This window comes from Myxocyprinus asiaticus, chromosome 35 (assembly GCF_019703515.2).
Source record: "Myxocyprinus asiaticus isolate MX2 ecotype Aquarium Trade chromosome 35, UBuf_Myxa_2, whole genome shotgun sequence".
Lineage (NCBI taxonomy): Eukaryota > Metazoa > Chordata > Actinopteri > Cypriniformes > Catostomidae > Myxocyprinus > Myxocyprinus asiaticus.
This window is the reverse complement of record NC_059378.1, coordinates 31000081-31013734: the sequence shown is the minus strand read 5'-3', so window position 1 is coordinate 31013734 and position 13654 is coordinate 31000081. Positions and strand designations below refer to the sequence as shown.

Sequence of the window (13654 nt, the reverse complement as noted above, 5' to 3'; positions counted from 1 at the left end):
ATTGTGAAAGGATTTTTCATATATCGAACGGTGTTGCCATGGCGACACAAAATAATGTCAAAAAATTTGAATAAGGAAATGTCTTGTATCTTCTATATGCATGGTGAGATTTACATCAAAATTGAGCCAAATGTTTGTCCTTGCAGGCTGACCACTTTGATGTGGCTATTGTGAGTCATGGTTGTAGCACCACCAACTGGCAGAAGGAAGTGTGTCACATTTAACAGACTTTGAAATATCCCTATTATGTTGACCTGAATTGCTAATTTAAAAAAAATTAGAATAATGTCAAGACAGTACAGATTTAAAATTCTAGATATCTTAAATACTGTTGCCATGGCAATGCATTAAATGTCATCATTCCTTTTTGTGTATATTCACATGTTTTGAGGTATTTGGCATGCTTGAATTTTCAAGTTTATTGTTAATAAACATTTCTTATTTTTTATATAAATAAAATATAATAAAAATATCAACTGAAATGTAAAAATGCTAGAAAATCATGCCACATTTCTAACCCAGTTCAGGTTACTTTATACCCATAGGTAGATTTGGTTTGCAGTGGGTGAGTTCATACATTTTGACACATTTTTTACAAACAGCATGAACAGTGTACGACATAAGTGCTCCACATTCCAATCAACATTTAAATACAATATATAAATAGTTAAATAAAATAGACATTGCATCTATATCATCATCTTAGCAATGTTGCTACGACTTGTTCAACTGAGTAATAGCTGCTGGAACAAAGCTGTTTTTATACCACTTTGTTCTGCACTGTGGGACTATAAACCTTCGTCCAGAAGGAAGAAGCTGAAATTCACTATGCAAGGGATGGGAGTCATCATTTAAGATCGAGCCAGCCAACCGCTGTAACTGTGTGATATACAGGGATGCTGGGTTAAGCTGTGACTCCCCAATCAGCCTACTAGACAATTTGACTCCAAACATTTCTGTTCTTTTATACATTTCCGAACCAGGACACTAAAGAAAAAGATAGAATTGATTCAGTAAACGCACAGTAGAATAAGGTCATCATAGTTTTGTCAATGTGAAAATGGGACAGTTTCCTTAAACAAAACAAACGCTAGTGCCCCTTTTTACACACGGCTTCACAGTTTGCTTCAAAGTTCAGTTTTGAGTCAATAATTGTCCCAAGATATTTGTAGGATTGTACACATTCTACTGTCTGACCCTTAATGGATGTGACTTCGTGTGTGAGCATGTTTTCTAAAATCAATTATCATGTCTTTTTAATTTGAAGAAAGGTTTCCTCACACCACTTAAAGTCATTGATGACTGGGCCATGACTGGTCTCATTGTCCTGAAGCTGAATGACACGAATAACAGTGTCATCTGCGTACTTAAAAATGGTCCTATTTTCCCACCTACTCTGACATATTTGTGTAGAGAATGAATAATAGGGGTGAAAGCACACATCCTTGTGGGGAGCCAGTGGAGGAGCAAATTTGGTCAGATAGAGTTCCATTTACCTTTACTCTTTGTGTCCTATTATTTAAAAAGTCAAGAATCCAGCCCACAAGATTGGTACTCTGTTCAAATTGTTCTAAAAGCCTACTGCTTAAAATATGGGGTTGAACTGTGTTAAAAGCAGAGGAAAAATCAACAAACAGAAGTCTAGCATAAGACCCATTTCCTTCCAAGTGTTTTACAAGTAAATCAAGCAAAGTGACTGTAGCATCCTCTACTCCTATGTGGCCTTTAGGCAAACTGCATTGGGTCAAGTGCATGCTCAGTTTTCCTTAAGATTTCTGACCTTGCCAGTGTTTCGAGGATTTTCATTAAAATTGATGTCACAGCAATTGGTCTAAAATCATTGAGTTTTAGGGCAGCTAGATTTAGGAACAGGGATTACCACAGCATCCTTCCAAACCTTAGGTACATGCTGTGCCTGTAAAGACATATTAAAAATGTAGTGGAATACAGGGCTCAGTTCTTTTGCACAAGATTTAAGTAAACGGCCACAGATGCCATCAGGTCCATGGCTCTTATGTGCCTTTTCCACATCCTTTTGGTATATATCAAATTGCTGATTATCCTCAAGTTTGTGCCTCAGTTCCTAAATTTCATTACTAAAATCAAAAGTGACAAAATGATTATAAAAACAATTAAGAGCATTAGCAAGCTCAGTATCTGAATTGAAACCATCAAGGGTGACCTGACTGCTGTTCTTTGGATTCCGAAGGCCTGTTATAGTTTTCATGCTAGACCAGGCTGGACCAAGGTTATTTGCAGCCATCTTGTTCTCTAGTTCAGATTTATAATTCTGTTTTGCTTTTAAGATTTCTATTTTCAGCTCCTTAGTAGCTATATGCAGATCAGAGGATACTCCCTGTTTAAAAACAAGTTTATTTTGCTGGACTTAGCGGATTTTGTCACCCATGGTTTGTTATTGGGGTACATTTGAACTCGCTTACAGGGGATGATCATGTGCCTACAAAAGGCAACATATGAGCAAGTTACAAGTTTGTCCAAATCGTCACCGCAGAATTGATTAAACATGTTCCAGTGTTGCAGTCATAACATTCCTGCAGACAGAGCACAGATACTTCAGTCCAGATCTTTAAGTCCTTTGTCTGCACTTTTTCTCTCCTTAAAACTGTTTTATATATGGGCAATAGATGCACACAGTTATGATCCGCAGAGCCCAGTGGAGGTAATGGGAGTGATTTATAAGCGTCCCTTACTGACCCATAACAAAGATCTAATGTCTTATTCCGCCTAGTTAGACAGGAAAAGTACTGATAAAAATGTGTAAGTTTTTTTTCTTTTCTTTTTTCAGGGACACATGGTTAAAATCACCCAGTATGAAGTTTGATGCATCAAGTGAAATTGACTGCAATTTTTGCACCACATCGAAGATAGTGTTGGAAGCATTTGCCTTCGGGTGGATGTACACTATTGTCATAAAAAGTTGTGGAAACTCTGGGGGCAGGTAAAAAGGATGTAAGGATACCGATAAAAGTTCAACATCTGACGTACAAATGCATTCTCTGACAGTCACAGAGCTACAGTATCGTTTGTTAAAATATAAACAAAGCCCACCACCTTGTTTTTTTTCCTCGTAACTTCAGCTTTTCGATCCAGATGAAATGGCACTCCAAAACCATCGATAAACAGATCGATGTCCTGATCGTGCTCGGTAAGCCATGTCTCGGTGAAAGCCAAGACGCAGTAGTCTTTGAAGTCCTTCTGAAAACGGACGTACCCCTGGAGTTCGTCCACTTTGTTCCTCAGGGAGTGAACGTTCCCCATAATCACCGAGGGCAGAGGAATCCGGGTGAGCCATTGTTTCCTCAAACGTAGTCTAATGCCTGATCGTTTACCCTGCTTCGTCTTCTTATCCCTCGTTGCTCCAGAGGTTTCACGAGGATCTCTCAGAATAACGTCCGGTAGCTGTAGCGTGATATTCGTCATGTGAGCTGAACTCACAAAGTTCAATTGCAGCAGCACATCTCTGGTGTACTGCGTCTGACCCAGGTAGACAGCCCCATTGACATTGCAGGCATGCAATAAATTAAAATCCACAAAGTGGCGAGATAGAGAAGATCCATCTTAAATTAGCAAAACTAGGAGCACTCAATCATGCAGAAACCTTTAAAACAAATATAAAAACACCAACACAAGGACGCCAAACTCTCACTGCTGGCCGCTGCATGTGCATGCACCCTATTATGTGTTCTGAGTGGCAATTACAAGAAATGTCCAATAGAGAGCAGCAAAGCTCCATTGTTGAATGATTTCCAACTCTCAGTCCTTAGAAGGGATCCCTCTTTCGTCAACTTCTCGCACATGCACTGTTATGTATGTCAAAGTATGTGTAACTATGTTCTTCAGTTAACTATGTTTATCAAAAATAATGGCAGATAAAGTTAAAGATCCGTTTAAGTTGGCTAGCAAAACAACAAAGCCTGTATCATAGAAATAACAGCTTGTATTTGGGAGCAGTGATGTCACTCTCCACCTCATGTGGTCCAAATCGCTCCGAACCGGTGTGTCATTCGTTTGTGCTGATTTGTGCTGTTAAAAGAAACAACATATTCCTTTCTTTGTATTTAACAAGATGGCTTTAGGGAGCCATGAAATTATTCCATGTTTTTTCACAAGTGAACAGCCACAGTATTCAGCTCTGAATACGTTTATTAATTTTAATTCTGCTAGAAGCTGGCGCGACTTGTTGACAGTGTTTGTGTAATTGCATAGTCCTATATATATTAGCTAATATTCAAAATATTTGTTTGAAATTTCAGCGCAGTGTTTGAAATCATGTTGCATGCCGTTCACATGCTTGAATGCATTTGTTTTTGCCTAAAATTATACGCAGTGGCACAAAAGAGCAAAATGTGTCAACTCGAGGTGTTTAACAGTTTGTTATTTTTACCTTGACATGGCGTATAAAAACACAAGCCGTCAAAGACGTCTGTCTTATCTTTTTCATCCTTTCATTCTCATTGAATTTTTGCCTATGTATTTTCAGTCGCTTTCCATTCCTAATTAATCTACAAACGAATAGCAAAAAACAAGCAAAGTGTGACAACTGTATCACAAATCGCATGCCCGAAGCCATGCTCGTTAGACGAAGCAGCACGTGAGTCTGAACTCCACACCGTCAGGCCTTCAGAATTCCACAGAATCCCTCAACAGTGTAAGTGAATAGGCATCTAAAGTCAGATTGTCAGATTCATCAGCCAGTCAGATTGATTTATTCTTGTGGGTGTGTCAGTGGGTTGTGCGATCGTTGTTCATGAGCTTTGCCATCTTGATCAACGATGCTCTCACGCAAATTCCCGCCGCTGGAGTGGAGAGTTTGTGTTTGTCGCTGTCTGATCTTCGGAGTTCGCTTTTTTTTTTTCAAATATAGAACGGTCAATAAATGTGTCTTTCCGCTACTCTCGTCTCCCCGCATCTTTTATTGCATTTTATTTTTTGTGTAAAACCCATCCACTGACATACAGTGGCAGACGTATTCATTTCTTTGTATTTAACAAGACTGTTAACAAGCTGTTGGGACCCGTGAAATTATTCCAAGTTTTTTCACAAGTGAACAGCCATGGTAGGCTATTCAGATCTGAATACATTTATTAGTTTTAATTCAGCTAGAAGCTGGCGCGACTTGTGTTGACTGTGTTTGTGTAATTGCATAGTCCTATATATTAGCTAATATTCAAAATATTTCTTTGAAATTTCAGCACAGTGTTTGTAATCATGTTACGTGCCGTTCACATGCTTGAATGCGTTTGTTGTTGCACTAAAATTACACGCAGTGCCACAAAAGAGCAAAACGTACGTGTCTCGACTCGAGACGATTAACAGTTTACGTTCTTTTTAACTTGACATGGTGTCTAAAAACATGAACATGCCGTCAAAGACGTCAATCTAGCGCACATTTACATTGAAATCATTTATAATTGTGCAATAGTAGTATATTTAGATGACATTTTCTTGTACACATGATCAGTCAATGTTCCATTTTCAGTGGTAGGTTCTTTTACACACGGAACATAGCCTAGGTTTGCCATCAATGTAGACAATATGCGTGTGTTTTCAATTCATCATGCTTCCAATCACCAATTTATCTGACATATTGTTTAATGTATTGCAGAGTTTGGTAATATATTTTTGAAACAAAGATAAGTGATATTGTGGTGGCCTGTAAATAACAGCTATGATTATATCAAGTTTGTTGAGCTGACATATTATGCACTCTCTGTTAACATTGGGAATGTCCAAAATATTGTAATCATTATTAGTTCTACAGTATATGCCAACACCACTATGTTTTTGGTGTCGAATTGAGTTTAATAGATGGTTGTCTGTACTGTAAGCAAAACAACGTGGAGCACTGTGAAAGTGGTAGCCTTCAATGCAAGTGGATTCACTTGATATGTTTGCAGGCAGCCATGTCTCTGTTACAGCTATGCAGCTATAATTATAGGATTGGATTGAAGCCATTAAATCTAGCAAATGGCACTGTAAACCCTGAACATTCATTAGGGAAATTTGAAAGATTTGTTGGTGTTATGTGGTGAAATATTATAAAGTTCAAACTGTGGCATTGTGTTGATACATTCTTGGATGTTGTTTTTGCAGTAAATTTCTTTATCAGCAAAATCTTGAATGATCAACCTACTTAAAGTCGTGACTCGACTTAAAGCAACATATGCCTGTTGTTAATTCTGACAGTGCAAATGTGCTGTTCCACAAATCCAGTGGAGCATTTTGCAAATACAATGGTTTTCCTCAGATGGCAATTGGAAAAAAATTGAGCCAAATGCTTGTCCTTGCAGGTTGATCACATTGATGTGGCTATTGTGGGTCACGGTCGTAGCACCACCAACTGGTGGAAGGAAGTGTGTCAGTTTTAACAGACTTTGAAATATCCATCTTATTATTACCTGAATTGCTTCAATAAATAAAATTTGAATAATGTCAAGACAGTGCAGATTTAAAATTCTGAAGGGATTCTTGATATCTTAAATACTGTTGCCATGGCAATGCATTAAATGTCATCATTCCTTTGTGTATATTCACATGTTTTGAGGTATTTGGCATGCTTGAATTTTCAAGTTTATTGTTAATAAACATATTTCTTATTTTTTATATAAATAAAATATAATACAAATATCAACTGAAATGTAAAAATACTAGAAAATCAAAGCCATATGTCTAACCCAGTTCTGATTGGCAATTACAAGAAATGTCCAATAGAGGGCAGCCAAGCTCCATTGTTGAATGATTCCCAAACCACAGTCCCTTTCGGATGTCTAGAAGGGATCCCTCTTTCATCAACTTCTCGCACATAACTGGTCAGTTATATATGTCGAAATATGTGTAACTGTGTTCTTCAGTTAACTATTTTTATCAAAAGAACAACAGATAAAGTTAAAGATCCGTTTGAGATGGCTAGAAAAATAACAACGTCATGCTCATAAACTGCTTTTAATTTTAAACAAAAGTATTACAGGATTAAGAAGATAGAAACATATGTGCCGCAGTGATGAACTTGAGGATTTGAGAATGGGCGGTGAGCGCTTCTCGTTGCTGCGAGTTCATGAGTTTGAACCCTTGTCCAGTCGAATCCCATAGAACAATGCATAGCAAACAAATGTGTCCCCACTCATTATATACATCCCATGAGGTGCAGATGCAATCTTTAATTAAAATATAGTTTCATATGGACGGATTAGAATGTTTAACATCTTATGCAATGAGCGAATTAATTACCACTAGACCACACAGTCAAACTTCTTTTACCAGAGCTGATTGATGTACTTTTCCACTGACTTACAATATCACATGACTGACAGTAGCACACATAGAGATGAAGTTATCAAATGTATTGTTAATTTATTTTAGAGCTTGAATTGATCATCAAGAATGACTTTTTATCAAAGCAGACCATTTAAAATAATCTTTTACTAGTGCTTATCGTTGCTGTGCGTCTTCAAACACTGTTTCATGAGCGTGACGTTGTTATTTTGCTAGCCATCTTAAACGGATCTTTAACTTTATCTGTCGTTCTTTTGATAAACACAGTTAACTGAACACAGATACTTAGACATATAACAGACTGCGCATATGCGAGAAGTTGACGAAAGAGGGATCCCTTCTAGACATGATTTTGCGATCTTGCCAGTTCAACCAATCTCCACATTATTTGCGGTAGCTTGCCATTTTTATAATTCCCACAAATTTTCCACCAAAAAAAAAAAAAAAAATATATATATATATATATATATAAGAAATCTGAGGGATTCCCATCGCTTTGTTTGACAGTGGCCAAACAAATGTTTGAAAAGCCTGAAGCAGTCGCAGCACAGCTGCCGTTTGTATCATCACCATAGTAACAGTGTAACGTCTCCACATTGTGTTCACTATCCAAATCCTTCTAAACATTCACAGGACCGCAGACAGCACACATACATCACAGCTCGCATTTAATCTTCACCCTGCGTGCTGAGAATGAGACACAAAAACCCACATTTATACAAAGAATCCCTAACATTCACTTAAAATCCCCATTAGCTGTGTAATAAAATGTGATTAGAATTTGAAGTGATGTTAATACAGTAGGCTATGAATCTTAAAATGGCAATATATGCTGAGCACTTGTATGCTGAAAGTGTTCATAAATGTTTTTACTGATATAAAAATGTCGATTATATACAGTAGATATATGCGATATACAGAATATGACAATTTAAATTTTTGGTAAGTGCTTTTTGCATTGTTATAGTAACATCAGGAGTTTTCTAAGTGTAAATTAGGCTGCTTGTGCATTCATTGTCGGATCAAGTTTTGAAAAGTAACCGTGTACCCTGACGAAACAAAATGTATTGCAAGCAAAATTTAAATTGCGAATATTATTAAAGAGATTTTTCTTGGTATTAGACCTCCTTGGTTCTGGCTTTCGTGCGTGGACATGTTTTTAAAATGTAAATTGGTATTATTAGTTGATTGCCACGTAATGTATGATGGGCATACGGCGTCTTATTCATTGTGGCAAAATTGACCTTTTTGGCTATAATTTGAAAAGGTATGTTTGGTGCAAGCCTCCATTAGAAAGCTGAAGAGAAATGTAATATTTCAGCACGATAATGACCCCAAACACAAATCTAAGTCAACAAAGGAATGGCTTCAGAAGAAGAAGATCGACATTTTGGAATGACCCAGTCAGAGCCCAGACCTAAAACCAATCGAATGGAATGACTTGAAGACTCTTGTGCACAGGAGATCCCCTTGCAATCTGGAGGTGTTTTTTTTTTTTTTTTTTTTTTTGCGCAAGGAAGAGCGGGAAAAAAATTGTCAAATCAAGATGTGCTAGTTGATAGACTCTTAATCAAAAAGACTGGCTGCTGTTAAAGGGGTCATGAAATGGATAATCAAATTTTCCTTGATATTTAGACATTTAAGATATAACTGTACTATAAAAACATACTGAAAATTTCAGAATTCAAAACTTCCTTCCCATTCTAAAAAGCTGCCATATGTTGCCATTTATAGTTGCTACCCTGCTGAAATGTCTCGTTTTGAAATCTATCGGTTCGTGATATCACAAACATTGCTCATTTGTATTTACACATCCCATAAAATGCGTCATCGCACCCATGGCCCTGCCCACTGGTATGCAGTTCAAGTCAAGAGAGTAGATGCCTTGTGTGGCTAACTATTCCTAACATAACACCAAAGGGGACCTATCTGGACTATTTTGTATGTAAACATGAATTACACCGTCTCTTTGACCGCTGCCATGTATCTCATCGCTTTTAAAAGACGCAGTGTCAAGTTACAATTCTGAAAGGAAGCAATTCTCTCATTCAGCTGCTGCCTCTTGTTGTTTTGAGCACAACGCATCATGGATGCGTTCTTTCACACATCTGCGCTATTTTAAATTGTTGGTGTATGTAAACATACTAAGATGGACGTCTTTTTAATGTGTTTCCAGCGATTTGTGCCTCAGTGCAGGGTGATACTGTATGTATGTGTGTCTGCCCCCGAACAAAGATTTTCTTAGTCGACTAGTAGTCGTTAGTTTAAGCCATTAGTCGACTAGTTGTCGCACGTTTATTATATAAATTTAATTACTTGTATATATTTTGGGGGGCATCAGAAAAAGGTTTGAGTTCCAGGGCTGAGAAAGAATGTTATAAGTAACATTGCTAACACTGTTCTACATTACAGAGAAATACTAAATTGTAATAATGAGCCTTTAAAATATAGATTTTTACAAGCGCACGCATGAAGCAAGCCGCAACGACACCGGCAAAATCGGTAATGATTCTGAATGTGTCGGAAATACCAGCAAGGAGACTGTCTGAACATTTTATTAAATTATAGAGAGAAATGCACATTAGGGTTGTGCAGACAGACGACGATCTCAGGGATTGACGATGGTCAGAGTGATCGCCAATAGCTGATGCCTTGGTCAACACGATATTTGGCTCATTTTCCCATTAATGTATTATTATTATTATTATTATTATTATTATTAGGCTATTATTATTATCAAATTAATATTACAAATGTGCTGGCAGACACGCGCTTGAAGAGACGCACTGTAATATATTATTAAGAACAGATGACAGAAAAGCCGTCTATGCGCATGTATGACGTGCTGTTTGTACGGAGGCATGCAGTCTCGTGGAACATGTGCATGTAAAAGGTTCTCACTCTTTCTTCTTTTCTGTCTTCAGAATTTTTTTGTTTTGTTTTTTTTTTGCGCATGAACAGTATCATCTGTGAATGCTGCAAATGACGTCAGACATCTCAGCTCAGGAGGTGCTTTGAGTTCAGTTCGCTTTATTTCCACAGAGCAGTTCATTGTGACCATAACTCTGCAGCCTATACATCTGTGATTAAAACATAAAATAATATAAAAACACATTCACCTCGAACCATGATTTATATTTCAGTGATTATTATCATCATTATAATTATTATTTTTACATTTATATTGAAAATGTTTTTATTTATAAAATGAAAAACTTAATTCAAAATACATTTCTAAATTCAAATTGCACTCCAAACGAAACGAAAAAGCAATTAAAATAATGAAGTGATCAAAAGAATAATATTGGATTTATCTTTTACATCTCAAAAACCTGCCATTTTCACAGGTGTGTAGACTTTTTATAACAACTGTATCATGATATATTGAATCGTGACAAATGTATTGTGATGTATCGCAGTATTTAGAATTGTGATGTGTATCGCGATGCGTATCATTTCGTAAGTTGGCTGGCGATACCCAGCACTAGTTCTTGTAAAAAAAATTTAACAAGTTACATTTTTTCTTTTCTTTTTTTCTTTTGCAGCTTAGCAAGATGTTCTTTCTCTTTCCGGATCCACACTTCAAGAAAACAAAACACAAATGGCGGATCATTAGCCCTACATTACTGGCAGAGTATGCATACACACTCAGAGTAGGGGTAAGTACACTTTCTCTTTCATGAGCTGTTTAAAATAAATTAATGCATGATGTTTGGTTAGATCTTTTTAATAGCTAGCACATGCCTCGATGTTATTCATATGGAATAAGAGGGAACATGGCTCTTAAAGGACCTAAAGCCTTCTGTCAGTCTTTTCATGTTATCATATTATATTTCATATTATCATATTTTATGTATTCTCTGTACTCTTCTGTCGCCATCTGATTTGTCTGGTGTCTTGATGGTGGTACAACACCAGGGCGTGTGTGTTTGTGTTGCAGAAGCACTGGAGGTTGACTCGAACAGAACAATGCCACACTTGCGATTGTGAACATGGGTTATTTATACAGACTGACTTAGGGATGCAAATTTTGGTAAATTATTTTATCCAAGTAACCACCAGCATTAACCGGTTATTAACCAGTTAACCGCTAAGCCATGAATCAAACAAATGACCAAAAATGCATGACAAAGATTTATACTAGCTGAAACAAAACAGGCTCACATGACAGATGTGCATATTTAGCAATAGTTATTACATCAACATTTGAATGAATAACCGTATATTTCCTTTTTATATTTAGTAAAAAAAAAAACACATTTTGAATGGATCGCTTGTCATTCAGACTTAGAGAAAGACAGTGGTTTATGTGTTAACAGTGCCCTCGTGTGCACATAAGCATATGTTAAAAACATTAAATTAGCTCTGTTATTTCTTTAATAAACCTCTTGTTTAATTTTTAACCGATAGTATTAGTCGAACAAATTGTTAATTCCGGTTAACAGTTTACATCCCTACAGCGACTGCACATTCAGCAGTAGTGTGGAGTCAGAAACCCCTCTGGGGATTAGAGAATGTCTGAAAAGACCTGAGAAAGACAGAATTTCTTCTGTAAGCAATGTCTGTGTAGATCTGGCAACAATGAAGATGGAAACTGTAAGGACACTTTGTAAAAATTAGGTATCAGATTTGTGTGTCGAGACTGTAATACCACAACAAAAGCAATCCACAGAAAAACAGACTAGATGTAAACTTAATCAAAGATAAGTTAGTGTAGGATTCCTTTTTGTTTATTAAAAAAGCAATGACATCCTCCTTTGGGGCTAAAAACATATAGTATTCCCACAAAGCAAGCGTCATGTGCAAACCAATTTATTTTCAGAAATAACGTAACTTCCAAGCGATTTTAACTTGTTGTATTTTAATCATCTGGTGTCAAGGGGATTTTATTGGATGTTCTGTATAAAGTCAGTTCCCCTCAAGTTCACACAGGCAGTGTAGTGCATTATTCATTATGGTTATTTTTCAATAAACATTTGACAAACAGAATGTGTCCAAATACTTTGTCTTAATTTTGATAAACAATATGTCTTTTGTCTTCCATGAATAAAAAGTGATACAGGTTTGTAACAAAATGAGGTTGAGTAAATGATGAAAGAATTTTCATTTTTGGGTTAAGTGTGCATTTATAGCCACTTTAAACAAATTAGAAGTAATGTTTTCCCCTTGTTCAAACAATATTCAGATTTAGTTCCAAATTTAACCATACAGAATGCTAAAATATATTGTCAAGTAAAACTTCACTTGTCTTCCACATCCTCTCCTTTCCATACTTGTGCTGGTAAGAATGGATAACAGGCATCTGAACTTCTTTATTGCTTCCGCTAATCTAATCTTCCAATTAATCTGAACTGTCTAAAGAGTAAATGCCAATGACATGGACAATAAGATCCAGTGTTTGCTGTCCAACTATTTTGATTTGCTCTGTCAGGGAAATCCGTTACAGTTCAAATTATTTAAGGCAACACCACAATGATTTTCATGTAAAATGACTCCATTTGACTTGTGCTGGACAGAGTCGAATCAATAGTTAGAATGAAGTAATGTGGAGTTGTGTGCTACATGTGTATCTCCTGTGAGACGTGCTCTGAAAGGTGTTGAATTCTTTCATCAGTGTCACCAGATTTTTCAAGAGAAACAAGCAACTTGGGCTGGAAAAAAACAAGCCCAAAATGTTCGAAAACGATACAGCAAAATTTAGAAAGTATAAATTATGATTTTAAAACGTGACCAATGTGACATTTATAAAAAAAATATCCTTGTTCTGAGAGCAAGGTTGCCTGAATGAATGACAGTGTGGGTTTTATTGTGTTCACTTGTTTACCCAATTTATATTAAAATGGCCCAATTGCAATATAGCCCGACAGTAAAAGACACTTCACTTATTACTGCCTCCTTCCCTGCATTCATTTTAGGATGGAATACAAATACTCTTAATCTATAGCCTTGCAATATAATAATCATCATTACTGTTTTAAACACTGCCTTACGGTCATATTGAAAAATTAGATCACTTAAACTATTCAATGAATACATGATTTATATTAAACATAGGCCTACCTTAGATAAATAATATTGACATATGTTCATGCTATAAAACCAGAGGAGAATGGGCCATCTAAAAGCCAACATTTACACAAAGGCCTAAATAAAAATGAACTGTATGGATAATTTTAAAAACAGGTCTCTCAGTCAGACTCATCATTTAGTGAAGACTTGGAAACAACTCACTTTTTACCCTTTATCTTTTTTTCTTGTACCATGCTGTCATTGTGGGTTGCCTTGAAAATGTATGAAACTGTGAGTGTCGCACGATTGGGTTTGGACTCTTCCACTAGCCATGTGATTGGCAAGGCCTGAC

At 36.5% G+C, this 13654-nt stretch overlaps 1 protein-coding gene across 2 annotated transcripts in view; it reads left to right on the top strand.

Moving 5' to 3' along the window:
- mettl1 (methyltransferase 1, tRNA methylguanosine) overlaps positions 1-13654 on the top strand; it is a 113684-nt gene that overhangs the window by 38873 nt on the left and 61157 nt on the right. For both annotated transcript variants that reach the window (XM_051672382.1, XM_051672381.1), the window contains exon 4: positions 10839-10952. In XM_051672382.1, coding sequence (XP_051528342.1) covers positions 10839-10952 — 114 coding nt within the window. The remainder of the gene's footprint in view (positions 1-10838; positions 10953-13654) is intronic.